The sequence below is a fragment of the Colletotrichum graminicola genome (genome assembly GCF_000149035.1).
Source record: "Colletotrichum graminicola M1.001 genomic scaffold supercont1.2, whole genome shotgun sequence".
Classification (NCBI taxonomy): domain Eukaryota; kingdom Fungi; phylum Ascomycota; class Sordariomycetes; order Glomerellales; family Glomerellaceae; genus Colletotrichum; species Colletotrichum graminicola.
Genome location: NW_007361006.1, coordinates 846,973 through 871,817, shown reverse-complemented (window position 1 = coordinate 871,817; position 24,845 = coordinate 846,973). Strand labels below are relative to the sequence as shown.

At 53.9% G+C, this 24,845-nt stretch overlaps 7 protein-coding genes across 7 annotated transcripts; 4 read left to right on the top strand and 3 right to left on the bottom strand.

The window, feature by feature from the left end:
- Positions 1–181: 181 nt before the first annotated feature.
- GLRG_00712 (sphingolipid long chain base-responsive protein LSP1) lies at positions 182–1,535 on the bottom strand (the record flags this gene model as incomplete). The annotated part of the gene is made up of 5 exons (XM_008091397.1): positions 182–816; positions 875–1,058; positions 1,117–1,250; positions 1,349–1,406; positions 1,479–1,535. The coding sequence occupies 5 exons, from the start codon at positions 1,533–1,535 to the stop codon at positions 182–184; spliced, it is 1,068 nt and encodes a 355-aa protein (XP_008089588.1).
- A 2,822-nt stretch (positions 1,536–4,357) lies between these two features.
- Positions 4,358–8,318, top strand: GLRG_00711 (SET domain-containing protein; the record flags this gene model as incomplete). The annotated part of the gene is made up of 2 exons (XM_008091396.1): positions 4,358–5,134; positions 5,199–8,318. The coding sequence occupies 2 exons, from the start codon at positions 4,358–4,360 to the stop codon at positions 8,316–8,318; spliced, it is 3,897 nt and encodes a 1,298-aa protein (XP_008089587.1).
- Positions 8,319–10,481: 2,163 nt separating this feature from the next.
- On the bottom strand, positions 10,482–12,151 carry GLRG_00710 (NCS1 nucleoside transporter; the record flags this gene model as incomplete). Its single annotated transcript, XM_008091395.1, has 3 exons — positions 10,482–11,578; positions 11,633–11,849; positions 11,906–12,151. The coding sequence occupies 3 exons, from the start codon at positions 12,149–12,151 to the stop codon at positions 10,482–10,484; spliced, it is 1,560 nt and encodes a 519-aa protein (XP_008089586.1).
- A 3,087-nt stretch (positions 12,152–15,238) lies between these two features.
- On the top strand, positions 15,239–15,506 carry GLRG_00709 (uncharacterized protein; the record flags this gene model as incomplete). The annotated part of the gene is made up of 2 exons (XM_008091394.1): positions 15,239–15,325; positions 15,411–15,506. The coding sequence occupies 2 exons, from the start codon at positions 15,239–15,241 to the stop codon at positions 15,504–15,506; spliced, it is 183 nt and encodes a 60-aa protein (XP_008089585.1).
- Positions 15,507–17,168: 1,662 nt separating this feature from the next.
- GLRG_00708 (isochorismatase) lies at positions 17,169–18,228 on the bottom strand (the record flags this gene model as incomplete). The annotated part of the gene is made up of 3 exons (XM_008091393.1): positions 17,169–17,225; positions 17,343–17,819; positions 17,944–18,228. The coding sequence occupies 3 exons, from the start codon at positions 18,226–18,228 to the stop codon at positions 17,169–17,171; spliced, it is 819 nt and encodes a 272-aa protein (XP_008089584.1).
- Positions 18,229–19,731: 1,503 nt separating this feature from the next.
- On the top strand, positions 19,732–20,903 carry GLRG_00707 (alcohol dehydrogenase GroES-like domain-containing protein; the record flags this gene model as incomplete). The annotated part of the gene is made up of 2 exons (XM_008091392.1): positions 19,732–19,907; positions 19,973–20,903. 2 exons carry the CDS (start codon positions 19,732–19,734, stop codon positions 20,901–20,903), a joined length of 1,107 nt encoding a protein of 368 aa, XP_008089583.1.
- Positions 20,904–21,964: 1,061 nt separating this feature from the next.
- On the top strand, positions 21,965–22,769 carry GLRG_00706 (uncharacterized protein; the record flags this gene model as incomplete). The annotated part of the gene is made up of 3 exons (XM_008091391.1): positions 21,965–22,262; positions 22,367–22,451; positions 22,505–22,769. 3 exons carry the CDS (start codon positions 21,965–21,967, stop codon positions 22,767–22,769), a joined length of 648 nt encoding a protein of 215 aa, XP_008089582.1.
- Positions 22,770–24,845: the final 2,076 nt, after the last annotated feature.

Sequence of the window (24,845 nt, the reverse complement as noted above, 5' to 3'; positions counted from 1 at the left end):
TTGTCATTGCGAGCCGTCTTCGACCGAATTACCGAGGCACCGATCCCCAAACACCAGAACCGAGCAACCCTTACCATTGTTAACGTACGAACATTACTGCCATTACGAGCCATGTGCTCAAAGTCGTGCAAGGGCAACATGAATGCGGGAAACACAAATCCAAGGTTAATGTATCCTGTTTTTATGCAACAATGTTCTCGTGTTGACGGCCTCTGGTTTCACCGTTCAATCCATCGTCCGTACCGGTTGCGGAGTGGTGGATGTCATCTTCTTCCTCTTCCTCATCCGTGTACTCTGTCTCCTTGTTGTGTGCTCGGGTCCACGAGGAGTCGTCGTTCAACGGCACATCCTGTCCAGAGAGGTCGTGGCCTCCCTCAACACGCGTCCTAATATTGTTCCTACGGCGCATTGACAGGGTGCGTGCACGGGTCGACAGCTTAGATGAGACGGCGGCCTGAGACGTGACCCAGTTGGTAAGAGCATCTTCGCAGTCCTGGATGATGGCTTTGCTGGCTTCATAACCATCATAGGCTGCACGGGTTTCGCCAGGAGTGACGGGCGTGTCATCAATGAGCTCGAGAAGATGCTTCCCGTACCCGGCAATGATGGCGACCTTCTCACAGTGTTCTCTCAAAGCATCGAATTGGTAGGTGTACGCAGCCTTGATCTTTTCGCGCGTGATGTTGGACAGCTGGGCTTCCGCAACCAGTGACTCGGCTTCAGCGCGAACCAGTTCCTGTTCGAGAACAACAATCTTGGGGGAATTGGGTTCCTTGTACTTAAGCTGGGCAATCTGGTCGGTGATCTTTTGTTTACCTACGGACGACAAAGTCAGCAAGGAGCAGTGTATAGTCACATATGGAGTCTGGCTCACGGTCTCGGCTTGGCTGCACCGAAGCCTCAATGTTGCGGATACTCTTGATCGTCACACGGTACTGATCATATCGGTCGACGTATTGGTCTTCAAGTTCGCCGATCTCGTAAAGCAAAACGCCAAGCTTGTCGGTGACATCGGAAACATCCTCGTCACAGGCTTCGCCCCAGATTGAAAGTTGTTGCTGCACATGAAAGAATCAGGATATGTTTACGAAACTGGCAGCAAGTTAGGCAACTCACAGCGACCTCCATACGCTCTCTGGCTACTTGTTCGAGACTGCGCATGACATTCTTCTCCATCTTTACCAACTGTGACAACTTCTTGGCGAGGTCTGGCCCGAAAGCGCCTGCAGACCTGTGGCGGAGGGCATGGCCTATGCAAACATATCAGTCAATGGAAACCACTTGTTCAAGCTGCGCGTCGTAGAATGGGGAAGATGGCGGCACAAGGAATACGAATAGGGCGACATACCAAAGCCACCACGAAACAGGCGGCCAGACTTGGTTGAGGAAGTAGGCGGAGGAGGGTTCTAGAAACAAAGTCAGCATCATGCCGGATAGTCTCAGCGGAGAACCACTGTCTATGTTTCCGCGGCGCATACCTGTAGTTGGGAGGCGGTAGGCGCCCGTGTCTGGCGCATGGAGTATGTGCGATGCATGTTATTGGCGTTTACGGCGTAGTGAAGCGGCGACTGCAGTATGGCACGGTATCGAGAAGATGCAAGCGTCGATACAGTAACACGCTTGGAGGTAGGGTATCGCGGGTTGTGACAAGGAGTATGGGTGGGAGAAGTTCAAGTGAGGGTCGGGAGACAAACCTTGGGGTGATGCGAAGCCGGGTGTTTATATGTAGGGCATGAAAAAGGGTCCAACTAGGTGTGGTCTGCGTCGGCGTCGGCGTCTATGCTGGTGGATGTTGCGGAGGTGACGGGGACTTTGACGAGCGGGAGTTGGGCTGGAAGGACGGGACGAAGCAGCGCAAGGGTGGGAGGTGACGGCTGGCCTGCTGTCCCCAACTGGTCCAGTAGTCTCCCTCTCGTGTGCCTCTTTCATGCTGACGACGTCATCGGTGCTATTAGCTCGTCTTTTTTGGCGTTGTTCGCAGCGTCACCTAGGTACCTAGCTAACCTGGTGCCTACCGCAAAACACGGTACACGGAAAGGTACAAGGACCTTGCTCCACACCCAAAGTACTCTTTGCGCTGTTCATGGCTGGTTCCGTCGTCAGGAGCTACAGCACCAAAGCTTTGACCGTGGTCACTCACTCCCGCCCTTTCCTGGGCCAGCCTTAGCCCGATACGGTCTGTCGACCTGACGAACCTTGCTTGGCCAGCCCGTGGTCGATGGCGCGGGAAGATGGAGAGCACCGCTGCGCCGCACCGCATATATCTGGGGCAAAGGGCAAAGGCTCTCACATACAACCGAATCCCCTCGCACAGCTACGATGATCGCCATCCGGGATAGCGCCGTCTTTTCGAACCCTTTGCCCAATGCGGGTTCATGAAACAAACGGCTGGGGAACCGAGGAGCTGTTTGGGACCAATATGGGATGAGAAACACAGCAAGCTTTCGACGCAGGCTGCAGGTTCCGACGGGGACACTCAACTACTTACATAGCTCTCGCAAGAGGGTCGGTCCATCTCACTCATCCTTTCACGTTTTTGGACTGCCGTTTGCGCCTAACAAACCTCGGTGCAGAGACGTCCCCTACGATTCCATGTTCGCTTCGCAATACCCTATGCCTAGGTTGTCACCAAGACTGGTTCAGTGCGATGGCAGACTTTGAGGATGGGTAGTCGCAGGGCGGGTGGTTTGCTTCATGGGCTGACAATCCGGCGTCTCCGGGGCATCAGTCAAATTCGACTGACTGGTCGCTTCTCTGTCTGTGGCTCCGAGGCTAGTGCGCTTGCCGCCCAGTTCTTCGTCGTCGTCTTGCACGGGCATTTGGAAGCGAAGTTGATTGTGCTGGGCCCAAGAAATGAGCGATGATTTCATAGATCTCTCCTCCAACAACTGCCAAATACTTCCTTAGCGCGGGCTTATGCCGTTGGCCTGGCCTTTCGACCCCAGCCACATGTGCCTGTGCGACGTGCTTGTCGGATCAAGACTATCCGGTCAGTTACTACTACGAGGAGCCGACTCTAGTCCAAGGCCATCATGGCGGATCATGACGCGACTCAGTCGCCATTTTTTTTAGTTGCTAGCTGAAACGCTTGCTTTTGCTTGAAATGCATTGAGCATTGCGAAAACTAACATTTGCTCACCGCACGCTGTGGTCATAAACACATTTGTCTCAACTCTACGGATACTTCGAGACTGTCATCGTTTTCAAGTGACTGAACAGCCTAGCGCACCCACTACACACACATACTCCGTGGTCATGGGCGATCCCATTCGCATTTCAACATCCAGTTTCGAACACGACCTGAGTTCAGTGTCCCTATTCATTTTGAGTGAATTTTTTCTTAGTTATGAACTTTACAGGCTAGGGTTGGAAGATCTAGTCGAGTGCTCGGTAACCAGCGACTACAAAGAAGCCCCCTAGAGTTTCTGGTTGATTGCAACGTTGAAGGGCTGATAGAGCCATGTTCCTACAGAAAGAAAGGGGAAAACACCTGTTGACTTAATGTTCAGCTGAGACGTGTCCGACGTCTCTGCACATAATCAGCGCTTGGAGACGTCGAATTGTAAGAGGGACAATGGTATCGAAAATCCGGAGTTGCTGTGCACGGTTTCCGTGACACCCATTGGAGAATTCATCTCGTGAGGAAGCGCATCTACCAAACTCGGACGTCCGGGCAGAGGACTGGAGGCAAGAGGTTGATAACAAACGAGATTGCGCGACAATGGGGATGGGAATGAGTAAGTATTTATGGAAAGATGCATCGCCTGACCTTGCAAAGAAAGAATAGCAAAGACTAGTCTGTTTAAGAACACCTTTTGACGATTTTCAGCCCGCGACAATAGGGTCCAGATGCTTGTCTGGCCGGGTTTTGTATCGGGTGGCTCGAGGTACAATCCTTGCCCCCGCTTTTTTTTTGGGGGGGGGGGGGGGGGGGGGGGGTCTAGCGCCTTGCAATCTCTCCCTCCAGCAGCTCTTTCCTTCCCTGAACGCGCTTAGTCTCGCAGTTCACCAACGCGTCTCACAATATCTCATCTTCTCTCTCATCATCAACCTCATCCCAGAGGAACGGCTTTGGTGATTACCCACACCTGTAATCATCCTCAGTCATCTCTAAGCCTCTAGAAGTCTTGCGCGCTATCGTCGTACGCCCACCGCAGCCTGGCATGGTAGTTTCCTAGCCAATGTTTACAGGCCTCACCGACGCTGACCACGGGGACGAGGACATGGTGAGCGACCGTGTCTACGTCTGTGTCTGCGCTTGCAAGTGAGGGGGACGTTGCAACCACCAGCGGCTCGGGAGGAGACCGCTACTGTTGCTACTTCCTTCGCGCCTCCCGCTCGCTTCCTTTTACTCGACATGTCTCCATTCCGCGCCGGGACCGACCGGGACGCTCCTACTCAAAGAGGCCCCTACAACGACTACGCTATTTTCCGTCCCGTCAGCGACCGGGTCTCTCCTGACGACACTCAACTCGAGCCTCATTCTCGTTCTCATAGACTGTCGGGAAAGACGATTGATGTCATCGACTTGACCATCAACTCAAGCCCGCTCTTCCGTCCACAGAGTTGTCACGATCCGGATGCCGACCGCGCGTCACTCGTTGCAGCCAAGGCTGAGGCTAGTCAACCTCATCCGGCATTCTCATTAGGCTCCGCACATTGCCTTTCGGACCCCAGTGGAGGCTCTACCGCTGTTTCCAGCAATGCAGCCTCGATTTTGGACCCTTCGCCCCCGCCTGTATCAGTTCAGCCCTCGGTCTCGTCTGTTGACCTCGACGACGGTTTGGATGCCGAGATGACTCGACCGGCGCCGTCTGAAGCCTTCCTGAAGAGCCCTCAGCAGGTGACGCCGCCGTCTTCTACGCGTCCACTAAGCCACCAGTCTCCCAAGAATAGCGCCATCTCCAAGAGGCAGACCCCAAAGAAGGAGATTCCTGATGTCAGGCAGGTTGTCACTTTGCTGAAGGGTTTCTCTGCCGATATTGGCAAGGCTCATTCGCAGCTCGCTCTTTACGCCCTCAAATCCACAAAGCCCATTGAAACACGTGTCAAGACCGGCGTTGATTTTTTTGCCAACGTCAAGCTTAACCCAGTTGAAGAAAGCGAGGGGACAACCATGTCAATCAGGACCAAGGTCAGTGTGGTCAACCTAGTTTAATTTTCACTGTCTTTGGCTCTCAATACTGACCTTGATACAGCAACATTTCCGTGGGAGGAAGTCTGACCAAGCCAAAACTGCGCATTACGTGCCGACTTGTATCAAGTCTAACAAGCCTGCCGTGCCCAAGTATCGCTTTCATCATACGGAAATTGTCAAAAACTTCCTTTCCCCCAACTCCTTGCTCAAGTTCGTGCCTGTTATTCGAGATCTTGCACCCGAGGAAGAGCGGAAGTATAACACCTGGTTAGGGGAGCTGGAGAGGATGGACGAAAGTTGCGGTTTCAAAACCCTAGGAAGTCGCGACCAACGAGTCACCCGAACTATCAAGAAGGAAAGGACTGCCACCCTGTCGCTGTTCCTAGACTCGTGGCTCAGAAAGCTTGCCATTGACAACTGCAACCGAACCACATTAATTCGCCATATGGCTAGCTCAAACCTCGACGACGCTATCACGCCGCAGCAGAAGTCGAGCCTTGTAAACCTGCACAGCGACGACAACATGGCTGCAACGCCACGAGCCCTGAAAGCGGCAAGGGTATTCACTGATGCTTTTGACCAGGTGTTCTATCACAGCGGTCCTCAGAATATGGGCATCTTGCTATCAGATGTCTTGAAGCTCGACAAGTCCGTTGATGAAATCGTCGAAACGAAGAAGACGGCCAAGGTCGGCCAGGACGACAGTGATAGGGTGGATTCTCTCGAGCACTGGATTGAAACGCATACAGTAATGGGATGCCTCATCTGCTACAGCAACTCGTGCGAGCATGGGGACTACAGTCTGGAAAACCACAAGCGCAACTTTTCCATGGACTGCATTGGAATGTATGGGCGGATGTTCTCGGCGAACCGAGTCCTGTCCTCCAATGATCCGATTGAGCATGCGCCACCTCCACTGCCGTGCAAGCGAAAGTGCTATCGGATTCTCGACAGCGGCAGTTCTGATGAAGCCCAGTCAAGGCCATGGACCGAAGACGAAACATTTCTGCTCCGCAGTCTCTACTCCATCTTGGACCACAACAAAGTCCGGGTCAAGGCACAATGCGCCACCGCGGAGATCTTGGATAGAGAATGTTGGGATGTGCATCGTCATTTGCAATCTCTCGGCATCAAGCTTCCGCCCATCACCACGATTGACCAACCAAGAGCCAAAAACCTTCCTTGGTACGATCGCAAGAAGAAGATGCTCATTGGCGACTGGCAGGACCACACCAATTCCCACGACACCAAGGTGCGCCCGTCTAACGATCCGTGCCATCACGAAGGCCCCTGCACTGCCGACAATGAGTGCCCTTGTGTCCTCAACGACATACTCTGCGAGCGCTTCTGCCGCTGTACGGAGGATTGTTGCGCGTACAAGTTCACCGGCTGCGCCTGTCACGCTAGCGGCAAGACATGCTTGCAGAAGCAAAAAGAAGGCCGGCCTTGCATTTGCGTACAACTGAACCGCGAATGTGACCCTGACCTATGTGGTACATGCGGTGCCGTAGAACGCGCAGACCCTGCGAATCGGCACGATGATGCCCTTTTTCAGACAGGCTGTCAGAACACCGCCATCCAACGGGGCGTAAGCAAAGCTGTTATCCTCGGCAAGAGTCAACTGGAAGGCTGCGGTTATGGTCTCTTCACAGTGGAAGACATTGCCCAGGACGAGTTCGTCATTGAATACACGGGCGAGCTCATCGTTGCGGATGAGGGTGTTAGGAGAGAGGCCAGGCGCGGCGAAGCTTTCTCTATAGAGAAGAGTACATCATACGTATTCAGCCTCCTGGATTACGAAGGCATCTGGGTCGACGCTGCTATTTATGGCAATCTCAGTCGCTACATCAACCACGCTGTAGAGAACGCCAATGTTCAGCCTGGCATTCTCTACGTCAATGGCGAATTTCGCATACGATTTACTGCCACACGTAATATCAAGGCCGGCGAAGAACTCTTTTTCAATTATGGCGAGAATTTCCCTAACCTAACGGAGAAAATGATCAAAGAGAAGGCCGGCGACGGAGAAGAAGTCGCGGAAGAGGGTGCGGGACCAGTCAAACGTGGACGAGGCGGCCGCCGCCGGGCAACGACCGGCACCGAGAAGCCAGCCACGCAGAGGCTCACCAAGGCGAAAATTGCAAAAAGCGTCAACACGGGAGCTCGTAAAGAGGCGCCGACGGTGGTGGTAGATGACTACGAGGCTTTGGCGGATTTCGAACCGATGCCGAGTTCGAATCGAAAGCGAAAGCGAACCGCAAAAAGCGACGATGAGGACGAAGAGTTTCACCCTTCTTTGGAATCTGAAGAGAACGGTGAGACGCGGGGCGCGGAGAAGCGTGGGTCAACATCTCGTCGACGAGGTGGGATCCGCCGCGTGAGGTCGATGGGTTCTATTATGCCATCAGACTCAGAACTAGAGGGCTCGATGAAGACGGCAGCTCATGATAAGCGTGTACAAGGACGTTCGTCCGGTTCTCAACTTGCTAGCGGGCCCCAGCCGACCGCGAAGAATGGCGTGAAGCTTGCGAAGCCAGCAAACGTAATACCGCCACAGAAGAAACGTCGTGGTCGTCCGCCCAAGAATCCTCGCCCACCTAGCCCGGTTACAGCAAATGAACCACAGGTTGAGCACGTCGGAAATGGGATTCGTGCTCATTCGAACGCCGTTCGACAATCAGAAGCCGATGACAATACGATCTCCGTCGACTTGGATAATCGTCCCAGATCTGCCCGTGGGCGGAAGATCATTGCAGCCAGCTTCAGCCAGTCGATGGAAGATCCAATGGACATTGATAAAAACGAGCCCGAGATGGACGCGACCCCGACACGGTCCAGAGGCCGGAAAGGGGCTGGAGAAGACGTGATCACAGCTCGAGGACCATCGCGGACTGGACGTACGACCCGTCGTCTGACTATTGAAACAGACGGTGCAATGGAATCGGATGAGGAGCATTTGACGCTCACCTCAGCATCCAGACAAAAGCGTATACAGAAACCATTTCTGATTTCCCTGGAGAACAATGACAGCGAGTCCAGCTATAAGATGCATGGTACTGGCACGGACTCTGACGATGATGACGACGACGACGACGATGGGCCTATTTCTTCTCTCAGTCGTTCCTCCAGAAAAAAGAAATTACCGGCTCGGTTTAGATCGTCATCAGACGAGGAGTCCTAAAGGTATCAACTACACACACACTTCCCGGAAGTATTGCTGGGCATGGATGCGTCAGCCAATGCCTCAAAAATGCCATGTGTGAAATGATGGACGCAGAAGGTTATCATTGAAGAGGTAGTGCAGGCTTGTTTTTGGCATTTCACAAACAGCACCCAGTTGGCAGGCTTTACTAGTCTTCTCGCAGGGCTCGGTTGTGCGAGTCACTTGGCTGCTTAGCTGGGGGGTGTACATTTGATTGGCGCATTCAGGAGTACAAAGCATACATCGTTATTGGTGCGGATGGGACGCATGGCAAAGTGCCTCATTCACATGGACAAACACCTTAGCTTTGAATATACGTACTTGCATGCAATTGTGCCATCTGGCTATGTCTTCCAAATATGGTTAACCGATTTGGCAGTGTTTGTGTGGTGCTGGTTTCAACCTGAGCTGCATTTATTTGGAAGTGGTCTAATTGTGGTTGAGCTGTGAAACTCCTGTCGCCAGTTTAGGGTTTCATATATCTTTATTAGTCTAAAGTCTAAAGTCTGAAGTAAATTAAAGCTATGGTATATTGTTAAGCCTATATACCTTGTATAATACAAGCATGTTTTTGACTATCTAGAATTCCTAGAACCACGTCTTTAGGCTTTCTAGTTTCAGGCATTGCAACATTCCACAAGTCGGTATTAGAATTCTCTCTTCAGACTGACATGAAAGCGAGGCCTATTAATGTACAGGTATCTCCATCTTGCAAATCCCTCTCCCGATAATGATTAACATCACTACTCCAAAAGAGATGTAGGACTTTTTTTCTTTTCTTTTTTTTTTTCACTGGCAACCTGCAAGGCTTTGGCGAGGTTTAGTGCATATAAGGTCAAAGAGTCTCCTTTCAGTCCTGATCACCTATCAAATGGGAGAGCGAGGTGACTCACTTGCAATTATACTTTTAAAGGGCCGCTACTGTTCACGAGACAGGAGTTGCTATGTTTTCTTTTCCTTCTGTGTGTACTCGCAACATTCTTCTCTGACATAAACTACATTACCCATGCCCACGATCTTGGGCTTATATGCACTGAAAAAGCCAATGCTGTAAAAGATGACCTTGTGACTTCACATTTTGTCGAGGTTCACATCACATGCAATACATGGAAAGCTGTCCCTAACAACTAGAAAGGCACAAGTGATATTCCGCACACCTGTAAAGCAAAACATGCCTGTTTAGTAGGCCAACGAGATTCCGACAATTACCATACCATGTCTCATTTTGGCCCTCATGAAATGCCATGCTATACGTTGAGGTAATAGCATCATTTCTGTGCCCATTGCGGTGTGCCACCAACTCAGAGTTCAGGTCTATTTCTTGACTGCTCACATCTTTTGGGCCCCAAAGACTGCGCAGCTGAGAGAAAAAAGGAACCATGCCATGTGCATACGGGCAAGCGAAAGTGACTTCCACATGTCTACATCAATATTCATCAGGCAAAGTTGATAACGGTTTCCAGCCTTTGCGCAGATGTCCCTTTGCCCCAAGTTTTCTACTTCCCACAGCGCCTTTCCTACCAAGTTCTTTGCAAAAGATTGACAGTAGAAGAGAAGACAGCAGAGGGCCCAGAAATATGAAACTACAACTCTCGCAGTATTCTGGCCAAGTCATATACGGCAATGGCTTTTACTTCTGTTTTCTCAAGAACGTGGTGGAAAGGTCGAGCGGGTGCATAGTCATCAGTGACTCTGCGTCTGTATGAGAGAACAGAGCAAACAAAGCCCGGATCCGAAAATGTTCAATTTGCATGACTAGCGCGCATTGGTTGGATCCAAAGTACGTATCAGAACGACAATTCAATAATCCGGCTGCGCAAAGCACTATGACATAAAGACAAACGAGACGAAGGACTGGGGAACCTGCGCCCGCCCCCTCCTGTTTAAGTAAACTGGATTTGCACATGGGGGCTTTGTTGGGTTTCTGTTTGCGGGTTTACAGGATTCAATTTTTGACTTTGACAGCTGCTTGATGGCTGTCAAACATAACCCAGATAATATCCGAGAGTGCTCACTCAAGCCGACAGAACGAACGGCTCAAAGTTCAGATAGCTAGAATACATTCGATGCCAAATACCCCAGACGCCCATATACACCCATAACTCTAATACATACAACTCACATGTGCCCATCATACAAGATCTACCTCTTGAAGAAGCGCTTTTCAAGTGTACGCAATCCTATATACGAAATCGACGCAAAGGCAAAAGCCAGCTCAAAGCCAATGTCACCGCCAAGGCTGCCACCGGCAAGCTTGCCGATAGGGCCAGTGAACCATGTCTGCGACATGCCGAGGACGGCCCCCATAATACCGACCAAGAAGGCCGCCACGGCCGCCAACCCCGGCGGCAGACGCGACGGCGTTTCATAGTCCTTGATATCGTACCCGGTGATGCCGCGGCGGAAGACCACATGGTCGGTGACGCTAATGCCCGCATAAATAGCGAGCCAGTAGGCTATGACGAGCATGAAGTTCTCGAGCCAGGCCTCAAAGCGGTTATAGCCCGGGATGCTGATGGCGATGTAGATGCCGGTACCGAAAAAGACCCATACGAAGCGCGGTACCCTCTCCGTCTGCTTGGAAAGCAGCTGCAATGAGAGGGAGACGGAATAGATGTTGGGGCAGTTGTTGGCGATGATGGACAGGGCAAGGATGACGAGGCAAAACTGGCCGAAGCCACCTAGGCGGGGAACGAGCACGGTAGCTAGCAGGCCGCCGATGCCGGAGGCCGCGTAGGCGTCGGAGTAGGCGGGGTCGGAGACACTCGCGGTCATGACGGCAGCGCCCAGAAGCTCGGTGAAGCAGAGGGTGAAGAAGAGGCCGCAGAAGGTGACAAGGAAGACCTTCATCCGAGATGTGGACGCCGGGTAGTAACACGTATAGTCAGCGGCATAGGAAGTCCAGCCGGTCGCGAAGCCGTAGACGCTGGCAGCGAATGAGAGAACTGAGCCTGCTTCGGCGGGCCCTGAACTCATGGGGAGCATGCTGTTGAACTTGCCCGAGTGGGCGAACACCCCAAGGACGATAAGGAAGATGATGGCGCAGGGAATCCAGGAGAACCGCTCGTAGGTGTGGACCAGACGGTAGCCGAAGGTGCAGATGATGAGTGTCGAAATGGCGATGACGAGGATGCCGGCCCAACCAGGCATGTCGTTGTTGACGGCGTTAAACAGCTGAGCGCCGACGATGCAATTGACGGCCGACCAGCCCAGACATGCCAGGATATTGAATATTGCGACTGGGCCAAGAAGTTAGTGTGTTGCCCCTCGTGTAGTTCTCTTGGCATACGTACTCAGCTTGACTGTGTAGAAACCAAACCAGTAACGGGAGAGGACCATCTGTCGCAATCCGAAGACGGGACCAAAGGTCGAAAAGAAGCAGACGGGCATGATTCCCAAGAAGTTGATGAAAATGATGGTCAAAGCCGTGTCGGCGAAGCCGAGATTGAAGACGGGAATAGCCAGTACGCCGATAGCAAAGGAGGATACAACCATGTTGGCCGAACACCACTGTGAAAGAGTCAGGACGGTTCCCGGGACCGAGTGCGGCTATCGGCTGGACTTACCAACGTTCCGACGTTGGCGATGGTATCGTTGATTCGCTCGTCTTCAGGGACTCTTTCAATGCCCCTCTGCTCTACACCCAACTTGCCCGCCAGCGTTTGGAGTTTGGCATATGTGCTGGTGCTGGCTGCGAAGTCGGCCTCGTGGATGGCGCCGTCATTGGTCACGAATCCTTGCTCGACGTCGCTGGCCGGCTTCTTCTCCCCGCCGCTCGAAGAGACATTGCTCTTGGTCTCGAATACAGCCATCTTCCGGTTTACGGACGGCGCTTCCCGCTGGGTTGGTTATCAGGTTGGAATCAGGGGTTCACCGATAGCTCATAGCTCTACTCGACAAGTCGGGAAGGAGGAGGCCTATCTGGACGGGCGGGATGTTTGGCGGCAGATACTCGACAGAGACAAGCAGATGCTCAAAGCACCAGCGACTGTGAGAGGATGGAAGATCCGCGTCTGATGCCAGGGCATACGGTGGCGAACCCAACAGTAATATTCATTGCGGAAAGTGGAGGTGCCCTTATCAGAGCGCGACAGGCAGCGGACCGATGCTGCTTCGCCATATCTCCGGGTTGGAGATATCGTCTAGTCGCGGGCCCTATTTTTTATTTTATATTTTATGTTATTTAATTTTACTCGGAGCAGTACCTAGGTTTCCGACGCGAAACTGGTGGGGCGTAATGGAGCGATCAAAGATAAGAATCGCAGCATGGAAGACGTTTGATGGCCCACCAACGCGTTCCTGATGGGGGGCCCGATGTGGTTCGGAAGTAGGCCGGCACTTGACAGTCGAGGAATTGGGAGGCCAAGTTCGGGTGTGCCGGATTTGTCCGCCCAATCATGAGTCTTGGAGGAAGAGGATCTCCGGGTAACTACTCTCCGGTCAAGATGGAGGCAGTCCAGCGACAACCGCGGACGTCACTGAGGACATGTCGGAATGTGCTGCGATGCGAAATTATCTCGAGTCACACTGGCCTTCCTGGCCTTTGGTGGATATCTAAGAGAGATTGGTGGTTGATGGGTGTTTCTTTCAAGCCTTTGCTTAGTGTTCTCCGTCGGGTAAAAGACGTTGATACTAACCCAAGTGTCAGCCTGGGGGGGGAAGAGGGTTATCGCCGAGGTGAGGAAGGGGGGCAACAGCAAAATCAAGAGGGCAGGCAGGGCTCGTGCCCACAAAGCTTAGCAATTGGGCCATCAGCCACAGACTGACGTGGCGGTGCATGTCGACCGGTGGATCGGGACTTCCTCACCTAGTCCTCAACACGTCCCCACCCCACGCCACGGCACGCCACGGAAAGGTCAGCATTGCATTCCTACCTCCGTCACGCTTTCCCTCGTTGGCGCCTGTACCGCGGCGGCAGGTTGTTTCCAAAGAACTTTGTGTGGCTGGATTGCATACCAACAACTGCCATATGGCGAAGGCGATGCTGTGTGCGCCACTCACCGCGCGTTGCAAACAAACGAAGTAAATCTGCCCCCCCCCCCCCCCCCCCCCCCCCCCCGGCCCAGGCCATTGCATTTCAGGATTACGGGGCGAACGGGACACAGCATCGTCGTTGATCGCCGGCACTACGCGACAGCCGTCATGTCTCCTTGCGACCTCGGGTTGATGCGCAAGTGAGTACAGAGAGTTACGGGCGAAAGTCAAGTCGAGGCTAGACATGCCGTTCGCTGCGGGTTGTTCTACGAGCTCGTCTTCGTCCCGAACCCCCGTCGACGCAGGGGGAGCAAGACCTCAGTCACCCGTTCAATAGCACCCATCTTGACACCCCCTTCCATCCCTCGTATAGGTTTAGCAAATGCGCATCTCCAACCGAGTTTCGGCCGCTTGGAGCGCACTTCTCCCATCACACACCTGCCTAGTTACACGTGTGACTGTTAGACTATCGCCGTTCGCCCTCAGGTCGTTGCACGGTCTCGAGCGGACGTCCAAACGGCGCGATTGGAACGGCCTCGTCCGTATATTGAATACAAGGGAGACAGACATCGACTCCTAGGGCCATGGTGGAACCCAAACGAGGCAAGGCCCTCGGGCAATGAACCTCACCGTCGAGTCTGGTGGCCGAGAGACAAGCGTGCAAGACAAGAGCAAAACATGGTCAATACTTGACTGTTTGCTTTTCGATTGTAACAAAGACGGCCGGCTTTGGCGCCATTGGTCCACTCATTAGAATAACGTCCCCTTCGCGCACTCTATCTGTGTCCGCCATCACCTGACTTGCGTTGTCTCCTCTCCGCCACGGTTTCCATCCTCGTCTTCCCTTGTGCCGCGCTTCATTCTTGCTCAGACTCTTCGTGCGACTCAGCTCCCCACCACAACATACGTAGTATACAAACAGTGCCAAGCCGCTTCTGTACTAGTCCCGCCGAAGAACCCCAGCTATACTAGGCATTCCCGAAGCATTCTCGGTCCCTGCGGGAAAGAGTTCGTGACAAATTGTCAGTAGCGCTTGTATCCCTTTCCACAGTCTCACCACACCTTACGCCCTCGCTATATCTCGTTCCTGACAGAGGCTGACGGATTGATAACCACTCGGCTAAAATCCTTCCACGTCAAGTATCTCTCCGTGGCATGGGAAACACACGGTATCTCTGGCGGGTGTGAAGCCACTAGCAACGATTCATAATAGCACCATGTGTACGCTGGGGGAAATGACGGGTTGCTGTGTCTCAGTGATACCGTGCAGATCTTGCGCGGATTTGAGATGTGACGGAGAAAACCTTTTTTTTTCTGCCAGCCCACAATTCTGGCCTCGTTCATTCACCCCTTTGGTCCATCATTGCTTCCCAGAGCATCCGTCCATGAGGACCCCTGGCCTCCAAACGGCCCTCATTCTTGCCCCCCCCCCCCCGCCGTCCATCACCCTGCCACGCGTGGAAGATGGTGGTTGCCTGCGTGCTACCTAAGAAGGTTTCGAAGCAGAATGTGCTGCAAGGTATGCCGAGTGGGGGGGCTAACGCCGTCACCCATTGCTCCCGCAGTTTCCTGTCAGAGCGGCGTTGGTATACGTCTCTGTTTGTTTGCTCGTATTAAAGAGCATTCCTCCCGCCTCGTTAACCGGCTTCTGGTCGGTTGCATTCCGTCAGTCCCCTGGTCTGCATCTTCTTCAAGACTTCTCCCGGTTCTCGTTTCTGTTATATCAGCACTCTTTTCCCTCGCTTCGGGCTTGTTTTCCTCAAGTGGTCTATACCATCCTCGGCTCTTGCTGTCATCAACAAAGCAACAACATCAAGACACTCGCCCTCCACCATCACTACCCGTGTACGAACCACTCGAGAGCACCCTTCTATATTCGCAACTCTTTTCTCCCCGACCCTCTTCAGAACACGCACGAAGCAAATATGCAGCTTCCCACGATCTTGTCCTTGGCTCTTGCAGCCGCTTCTCTCAGCGTTTTCGTCCAGGGCCGCCCGCTCCCTTGTCCCGATGTGCGTCCCCAGTCCCGCTGCTGCGCTCCCACAGACAAAATCAAGACGTTTCTTCTTATCATCTTTCTAACTCTTTATGTCACAGGCGAAGCGTGATGATATCCTGAACGGCAAGGCCAACCCCGAGATCTGCTGCTCCTACGGTATCTGCAAAGGCGACGTCGTCGTCAGGAGCGGTTGAACGAGCCGGACGCAGGGACCCAGAAGATGCTTGGATAGTAGCGTTGCGCGAGCAAATCACTCGCCAACAAAACGAATACTGCCACAGCAACGACAAGATCAAAGCATCGATCACTGCGCCTCTTCTCACCAAGTCGCATACATTCGCCCTTTTCTCTTTCTGACACACACCCATCCACACACACACACACACACACTCGCTACAGCATATGCATACATCGGCGTTCCAACAGGTTGCATCATCGATAGCAGCGTTACGGACGCAACCATCGACGACTCTCCATGCAGTTTGTGAGGGAGGGGGGAGAGGCTCTTGTCCATGGTCGAGTTGCAAACGCATGCACTCAGATTGCCCTTTCGGGATTGGTTGCAGATTTTACGCAAAAGAAGCGGTCGGGCGTACACAGTCAGCCCATGCTGCACATCCCGCTATCTTGAAATCCTTGGTCGACGAATGGGATCACCGGGAGTGGGCTTCGGCCACCCCCCCCCCCCCCCGGCCCACTGGCCGGACCAAAGAAACGAGAGAAGCGGGACTGGTTGTGCATGAGATGGCCACGTTAACTTCGAACGGAGAACGGGGAATGCATAGGGACCGGATCGTCGTTGGTGAGCCCGGCGAGGCGTGAAGGCGTTCGAGCCGGGGCTCGAGAATGAGCCAGGCTTTACGCTCAGCGACATCGCCTGAGACGGTCATGCCGATGAAGCGATATCACGAATCAACACGCATAAATAACGAGCCACATGGCAGGGCCGTAGACCGGGTATTACGAGACATGCCGTCAACCAGGATTGACTAGTTGAATTGTTTTTTTTAATAAAAAAACTTTATTTTGGAAGAAACGTGCGTCAAAATCGTGCTGACTGGAGCGCCGCCCGAAAAGATAATTCGTAACCACCCCCCAAACCCACGCGTTCGTCTATTGGCCCGCTGTCTCGTGTCGCGACAAGCAGGGTTAGGAATAAGTAACTTGAAGTAATTATTTCTAAAAAAATACTTACTTAAGTATACTTAGGCCTATAAGATACTCAAGTTTACTTAAGCTAAGAAGATACTTACTTAAGTATACTTAAGTAATTCCTAAGTATACTTAAATACTTATTACGTAATATTTTGAAATAATTTCTTAGTAAAGTAAAAGAGATAAAGCTAATACTCTAGGTCTTTAGGTATATAACTAGTCACATGACCTAGATAGCTAGCTAATCTAGCCTATTATATACCTTGTTATTTGTCTTTTTCTTATATAAGTAAGTATTTAAGTATATTTAAGACTTACTTAAGTATACTTAAGTATCTGCTTTAGAGAATTTTACTTACTTATACTTAGTAAGTACTTTTAACCCTAGACTTATACTTAGTAAGTACTTTTAACCCTAGACTTATACTTACTTACTTGAGTATACTTGTACTTTTACTTATACTTAAGTATTTTTTCCTAACCCTGGCGACAAGAGGGTCTCCCTTTCAGCAGTCCGGTCTGCGCCTCCCACCCACCGTCAGGGATTGCGCTCACACCAGGGGGGGGGGGGGGGGGGGGGGGAAGCCACTGGCGTATCGGGTTAAGTCACGGGCAGACCACTCTACAGCAGTACGAGGCGGGTTGGGCTGACATCGTGTTGAATAAAAGGGACTTTCGTCAACCCTTCTCACGAGACCTGTTTACGAGACTCTCCCCGCGAGAAAGGCCTCGCTAGAGATGACAAAGCCGTACGAGCCCTGCGGCGGTTAGTGAGCGCCCGGTCGCCCGTGGCTTTTCCAGCACGAATCACGCGAAATCCGCACCAGAACGTGATTCGGGCACGGAGGGCGTTGGGAAGGAGGGGAGCGACTTACGGCAACATTGTACAGACATACCTCCTGGGCGCCGGGCGACTTGGTCGCGCAGCAGTCCTCGATCATGACGCAGTCCCACCCGGCGTTGTAGGCATCCGTCAGCGTGCTCAGGACGCACTGGTCCGTGTTGACGCCGGCGAAGAGCAGCGTGCGCTTGCCCCCCTCGGCGGCGGCCCCGGACCGCTCCAGGTACCTCCGCAGCGGCTGTTCCCGGCTCCACAGGCCTGACATGCGGTTCTTGTTGCAGCGCACGTCCTCCGGGCGGGCGCTCCGCTTCAGCGGCTCGTAGATGTCGGCGTTCCACTCCCCGGCGACAAGGCACCGCCCCTGGCCGTCGCCCAGGTCCCCGCCGAGGCCGAGGCGGACCACCTTGTCGTCCGACTCCCCAAGGATGAGCGACCGAGAGAAGCCGCGTTGGACGCTGGCGGGCATTGCCGCGAGGTCGCCGTCGGTCAGGCCCCAATTTAGCCAGATTACCTGTGTTCCGCGCGTGCAAGGGTGAGCTTAGCTACCCAACACCGCCTCCCGTAGGGTAAGACGGGGGAGGTGACGTCTGCCGTAGAGACCCGAACGTTCGACGGGCGGAAATGACAAACCGTACCTGGACACCTAATTCGCGGCATTTCTCAATGACCTTCTCGATCCTCTCCACCGCGGCCAGACCGGCCGGGTGGTCTCGACACTTCGGGTGCAGGAAGTAGTTCTGCGTATCGACAATGACGAGAGCCGTGCTGTGGGCTGCCACGGAGATGGACGTCTCCTCGGGCCCTTGGCTCGTGCGGACGGTCCAGGTCGGGGACCGGCCCCTGGTGAGATCATAGGTTCGCGATGGTCGCTCGTAGTGCCACTCGTCGCCCGGCGGGCCAAAGGTCAAGTCTGGGCGCATGACAAAGGTGAGGAGGGCCCGGGATTTTCTCCTCGGGTATTGTAGCTCTGGCTGCGGGTATAAGTCAGAAACCTCCCCCAGATTGCGGGGATTCTGTTTTTTTTTTCCTTCTCAAGCGATTGGGCGGAATGAGTATGGCTGGTGTAGTCGAGAGGATGAGAGACGAAAAGAAGAGTCATCTGATAAGAAATCCCGCAGTGCAGCGCAGCGCTTGCGCCGGATGTACGTGTCAGTAACGTCTACCCACCCGTCCATCCAGCGGGAAGGAGCATGCGTCGGCGCGGCTATTGGCCGATCACGGACGAGCAATTGTCGATCCCGACGTACAGGGAAAGAAACGTGAAGAGTCTCATAACTCGGCCGCATACTGCATCACCTCGCCCTGCCAGCGCAGAAAAGAAATCTCGCAAGGGCAGGTAATTCGTTTCTACGTGCACATAGAGGGGAACCAGACAGCTACCAGGAGAGCCGTTCCATGCAGGCGCATATCGAAATGGGAGGTGTAGGTAGGCCCGAGGTGCCAGAGTCAACACCCACGGGCTTTGCCGCATGCGATCAATAGCCCATACCGCTCCGGGTCCAGGGGAAACAGGGAGCAGTTCGGGGCCGACCGCCGGGTTGTTTCAAGACTAGCAGAGTGCATGTAGAAAGTCCATGTACAATCTACAAGGGACCTACCTATCTTGCTTCGGGGACCGTCGTAATTCGTCGAGCGACATGGTCCCCAACTAGCGACAAGACGATGAGAGAGACAATGGAAAAAGGGCAGGGAATCTTCGAACCCCATCAAAGCTCCAGTCCAGATACCACGTGAACACATGAAAAAAAGAAAGAAAAAAAATCCCCGCTCTGCGGCGCTCTGCGGCGCTCTGCGGGATGAGTCTTCAGATGGTCCCTCCGCTACCGACGCGCCTGAATTGCGAGTTGCGAGCCGCTTCGTTTGGCCAGCGTGTCGCAGGGGAAGGGTCAATGTCGGGTACGGACCGTCGTCGTGATTGGAGCGGGAAGTCGCAAAGAGGAAAAATCGGTCTTACAGCGACCGAACAATTCCCACCTTGCGGGCAGCGCCCCACACCCTGCCAACAAGCTTCGACCCTGCGTGACGTTGCGGCGTGGGGAACTTGGGGGGGCGTTCTCGACGAGGTTGATGAGGGGCTGGAGCTCGGCATCGAGGGGCCGAAGAAGCTCCTGGTTGCTTGCTGGCCCGGCATAAAATAAAACACAACAAGAAGCCCACAAGGCCTCCGTGGTATATATCCAGCCGAAAGACTGTTCAGCCGTCTGGTCGCCCTCCAGTCCTACTCTCTTCTGCCCCGTCTCCTTCGCCTCTCTTCTTGTTCCATTCTGCCGCCCTTCAGGCTCCGCCGTCTGTAGCCATCAGTCGTCTCGTAGGCCTTGAATCCGCGTCTCATACCCCGCCGCATCCTTCTCTTCCCCCCTCCCAGCCCTGCTACATCACATACGCATAAACAGGCAGAACAAACTCCAGAGTCGTATCTCACAATGTCCGCAACCGTCGGCTCCGTCAAGCCGTCCAAGGCTAACATTGGTGTGTTTACCAACCCCGCACACGACCTGTGGATCAACGAGGCCGAGCCCAAGTTGGAAGCTGTCCAGGCCGGAGAGGGATTGAAGCATGGCGAGGTCACTGTGGCGATCCGAAGCACTGGCATCTGCGGGTAAGAATTCTGACGACGGGCAACGTGTGCTGTTGGAGAGGACGAGACTGACAAAGGCCGTACAGGTCTGACGTTCACTTCTGGAAGCACGGATGCATCGGCCCCATGATAGTCGACGGTGACCACATCCTCGGCCACGAATCGGCGGGTGAGATTCTCGCGGTTCACCCCAGCGTCACCCACCTCAAGGTCGGCGACCGCGTCGCGGTCGAGCCCAACGTCATCTGCAACGCCTGCGAGCCCTGCTTGACCGGCCGCTACAACGGCTGCGAGCAGGTCCAATTCCTGTCCACCCCGCCCGTTCCGGGTCTTCTGCGCCGATACGTCAACCATCCTGCGGTTTGGTGCCACAAAATTGGCAACATGTCATACGAGAACGGTGCCATGTTGGAGCCCCTGAGTGTCGCCCTCGCCGGCATGCAGCGTGCCGGCGTGCGGCTCGGTGACCCGGTCCTGGTCTGCGGTGCGGGCCCCATCGGTCTCATCACTCTCCTCTGCGCCAAGGCGGCCGGCGCCTGTCCGTTGGTCATCACGGATATTGATGACGGACGCCTGGCCTTCGCCAAGGAACTGGTGCCCACGGCTATAACCCACAAGGTCGGCCGTGGCACAGCCGAGGAGGAGGCGAAGCGTATCGTCGAATCCTTCGGAGGCATCGAGCCGGCTGTGGCCATGGAGTGCACCGGCGTGGAGAGCAGTATCGCGTCGGCCGTCTGGGCCAGCAAGTTTGGCGGCAAGGTCTTCATCATCGGTGTTGGCCGCAACGAGATCAACTTCCCCTTCATGCGCGCCAGCGTTCGCGAGGTTGACATCCAGCTGCAGTACCGTTACTGCAACACATGGCCCAGAGCCATCCGACTGGTGGAGAGCGGCGTCGTCGACCTCAGCAAGCTGGTGACACACAAGTTCACGCTTGAGGATGCCCTCGGCGCCTTTGAGGCAGCCAGAGATCCCAAGTCGGGTGCCATCAAGGTTATGATCCAGAGCCTGGACTAGGCTATGTGGCGCGACATGGTTGGTGTTTTGGGCATACTCTGGTGGTGTTGGCGATCTGGTGCCACGGATGGCTTTATTTTCTCTCTTGTTCTTCTTTTTTCTCTCCCGATAAGATTCAGAAATGTTTCTTAATGAAATCACATTACGACACTGAATGTTTGCGATGCATGGTTTTGTGCGAGCGGTTGTTGTGTTACGTACCTAAGGAAGGTGGTGCTTGGGATCTGGTGCGGCGAGTAAGGATAGATACGGTATTGGAGCGGCAACGTCGATGGTGCAAAGTGCTTGAAGGACGTGACGCTGAGATTTGATGCAACGGATATCCGTCATCTAATATAGTATAACCGACTGCCAGAGGCAAGCCTGGAATGGAAGGGGGCAGTTGAATGCAAGACCTCTTTCGACCTACCTACCCCAGTGCATATCTTGCTGCCCGCTTGTCAGGTTTAGTTCACCAGACAAGCCACAGCCACAGGCTTCTCTCACGGCGGCAAGAGCTGCTGAGCTGAGTACTCTGTACGGATACTCCGTAGTAAAGGGAATACCTACTGCCCGGCCCCACTCACCTTGGAGGAGAGATCTCCCGCATCTGATTGGCCAGATCCTAAAGCGGCATAACCCGTCCGTCCCTGTCAGCGCGATAACAATCAATACGCTGTCGTCCCTTGTACCTGAACAACCTACCTAGGTGAGTGAGTGCCTGACCATTGGGTTTTTTCATCTCTTTGCCTTGGCTAGCGCTAGCAGCTTGCCCAGCGCCCAGCACCCAGCACCCAGCACCCAGGCTGGAAATCGCACGCACGGACCACTCGTCCGGCTCGCAACAACAGCACAAGCGAAATCTTCCGAGAGGTCGGAGGCAGACTCTGGCAGGAGAGCTCTTTTTTTCACCTCACGCAAAAACACACCCCCATCACCACCCCCTTCCCATCAATTGGCCGCCAACGAAGCTCCCTCTTCGACCCCGGAGCCGCCCACATCGACCTTTTCCGATTCGACTTCTAGATACCCCGTTTTAATCCCCTTCTCTCCGACCTCGACGTCCCCATACGGCCCTCAAAATGTCTTCCGCTCTCGCTCGCCCGCTGATGCGGACCACCGCTCGCACTCTCCCTTCGCGCCTCGCCCTCCGTTTCGAGTCCACCACCACCAAGAAGGCCACCGAGTCCGCTAAGGATGCCGCCAACAAGGCCACCGAGTCCGCCAAGGATGCCGCCAACAAGGCCAGCGAGTACTCGGCCAAGGCCGCCCAGGGCCTGAGCCGCGCCGCCAGCGCCGCCGGTCCCGCCCTCTCCAGTGCCGTCAGCGCCCTCGGCAAGGCCGGCGGCCGCACTGGCAAGGTCGTCAACTTCATTGAGAGTACGTGTCACCCGGGACAAACGGTCCCTTGAGGACTAGCGTGATCGAGAGCGCCTTCTCCCGCAACTTTGCTTGGTCGATTGCTGACGGATATGCCACTACAGAGCAAGTTCCTTGGGTTGTCTATTACTCCCGCGTCGGCCTTGAGCTGTCCAAGATCGTCTTCCACGGCCAGAAGATGGCTCCTCCGTAAGTGGCGCTGGTATTGGAATCCGCCTTCTAGCTTCTAACGGCCGGTATAGCCCCGTCAGCACCTTTCAGTCCTACTTCCAGCGCGCCCTGGGTATCCTGAAGAACCCCAACACCCTCCTGAAATCCGTGTCATCGACCGCCAACTCCGCCGCCGCCGCCAAGCCCGCCGACATCGCCTCGCGCATCAACACCGCCTCTGTGGCCTTCGGTGCTGTCGTCGCCGCCGAGTGCCTCGGTTTCTTCACCGTCGGAGAGATGCTCGGCCGCTTCAAGATTGTCGGCTACCACGGCGAGACCCACGCCGCCCACCACTAAACGCGCCGACTCCGAGCTTCCCCATCTCGTGTCGATTCGAAGGGAAAACGTGACGGGGGCTGGTTGCTCCCTCATTAATTCTAACTGCATCTAAAGGGAAAGAGCGCAATTGGTGGTATCGGGAGGGATATAGAAATCGGTGGAGGGTGTGTTTTTTTGGAACCATGACGTGAATGCTCGATGCCCTTGGTAGAGGTTCATGTATCCCGTCGCACAGCTCCCGGTCGAGACCTGTTGGACCGCTACGGAGCTGGTTGTCTGGGAAACGCAGAAAGAGAACGGTCTGACGGCCTTGGATTCGGTCGTTGGATCGCTTCCTTGACAGGCACCTTATTATTTCCTTATGTAGACTCTGTACATCACACGTCAAACGCAGCCTACGCACGCTGCGAAACCTGCCTCCTGCGGGTAAATAACAGGAAACTATTTGAACCATTCGTTTTGTTCCTCTCGTATCTCGAACGAGCCATCCCTTTGTATGGCGTCAAGACTGGAGCGGCCCTTCTCCCTCGCGCATGCGCAACTCTGCAAGACTTTCAGGAAGCTGCCTAGCTGCGGCAAGAATATGGAACTCGCGGAACAGGTCCCAGTGACCCCGAGGCGAGGCAGCCGGTTCCCGCGACAGGCCTCGAGGTGATTCCCAACCCTTATCTGGCTCGGAACCCGTCATGACACAGTGGCTGTTCAGCAAAGGAATCCGCACAAACCAAGCCATAGTATGGCTTGGACCTGCACGGGAAACCAGAATGAGAATGGCCCCTGGGGGAATATCTGGAGATGGCAACAGGACAAGCCGTAAAGCCTATTATGATGGTGCCAAAGACAATCTCTCGAGAAACTCGTCCCCCTTCTGTCTTCTCTTCATCTCTCATGTATTCCTTTCGTCTGACGGGTATTTCGGCGTCATGGCATGCCGTTTCAAACAGTATTCTTACGCAGGCTTACAATCTACCAACCTACTCCCCTTCCTCTTCGTACTATAGCCTGTGGTAAGAACCGGATGGTGTAGTTTCGATATGAGTGTGTAGCCAATGCTGAATGTTTAGACCCTTTGAAAATTATTAGCAAGGTCTGATTTGCCGCCGTCAGCTTGCAACCGGACGTGTCATTCTCATTTTCAGTATAAGTAACATCATGCCATCATCAGAGGCTACAACCCACATGCTAGACCCATGAGCCGATGGAAAGGACGTGCATGAACGGGAGCTACTGTGTCAGCCTGATCACGATGAACAGAAATCGGCACGGGATGAGCGTTTTGATGTTATGTCGAAACGTTTCAGTGCTTGTCGGTTCCCTTTGCTTGTTGCTCGTAGGTCTGGATTGCCGAATAGCTGTATGATAGCGTGCATGCGTATGTATTTTTGAATCATGTTGAGACTTCCGCGCAGACGCACATCACCTTGAGTTCCATATTTCCCTTGAGGGCAGCAAATATGATACTCGAGTGAGGCGAAAAACATTTGACGCTTCCCTTATTGCTACTTGTGGCAGGAAACTCAAGACTATCCTCTGCAACACAAGCCAGCGAGCATCCATAGGTGGAACGCACTCTTCGTCAGCAGTTGGCCTCCCATAGTCATGCCTCTGAGTCCATTTTATAACTCTTGAGTTGTGCCTCGTTGTCTTCATCAACCCATGGTCCACAAAGAGGATGAACCCATGCGTCAACTTCGGCCGACGTCTGAATCGCTTCCATCCACGACCCCATCAGCCAGCATCTGCTCGTATCGATACGATTCCCGCACCTCGATGACAAGTACCAACTAGGACACGTACGTTCCAGAAAGAACCCCAAAGTAGACTTGGTAACAGCTGCAAGTATTCGATCATTCCTTCATCAGCGACTGCCGCAGGCTCGGAAGCTCTAGATGAGTAGGCGGTGAGGATCAGCAGGCAAGCTGCCGTACCAACAACCTCCAGATAATGAAGCCTTACGGCGATGAAAGGCCGGCTAGCCAGTCTTATTTGGTGTTCAAGTCCGCCTTTAATCGACGAACAAACTGCTCCCTACAAGGGCGCCGGCCAAGTATCGTCAATATTCATGTCATCTGGCTCTATCGAAAGCGCGTTACA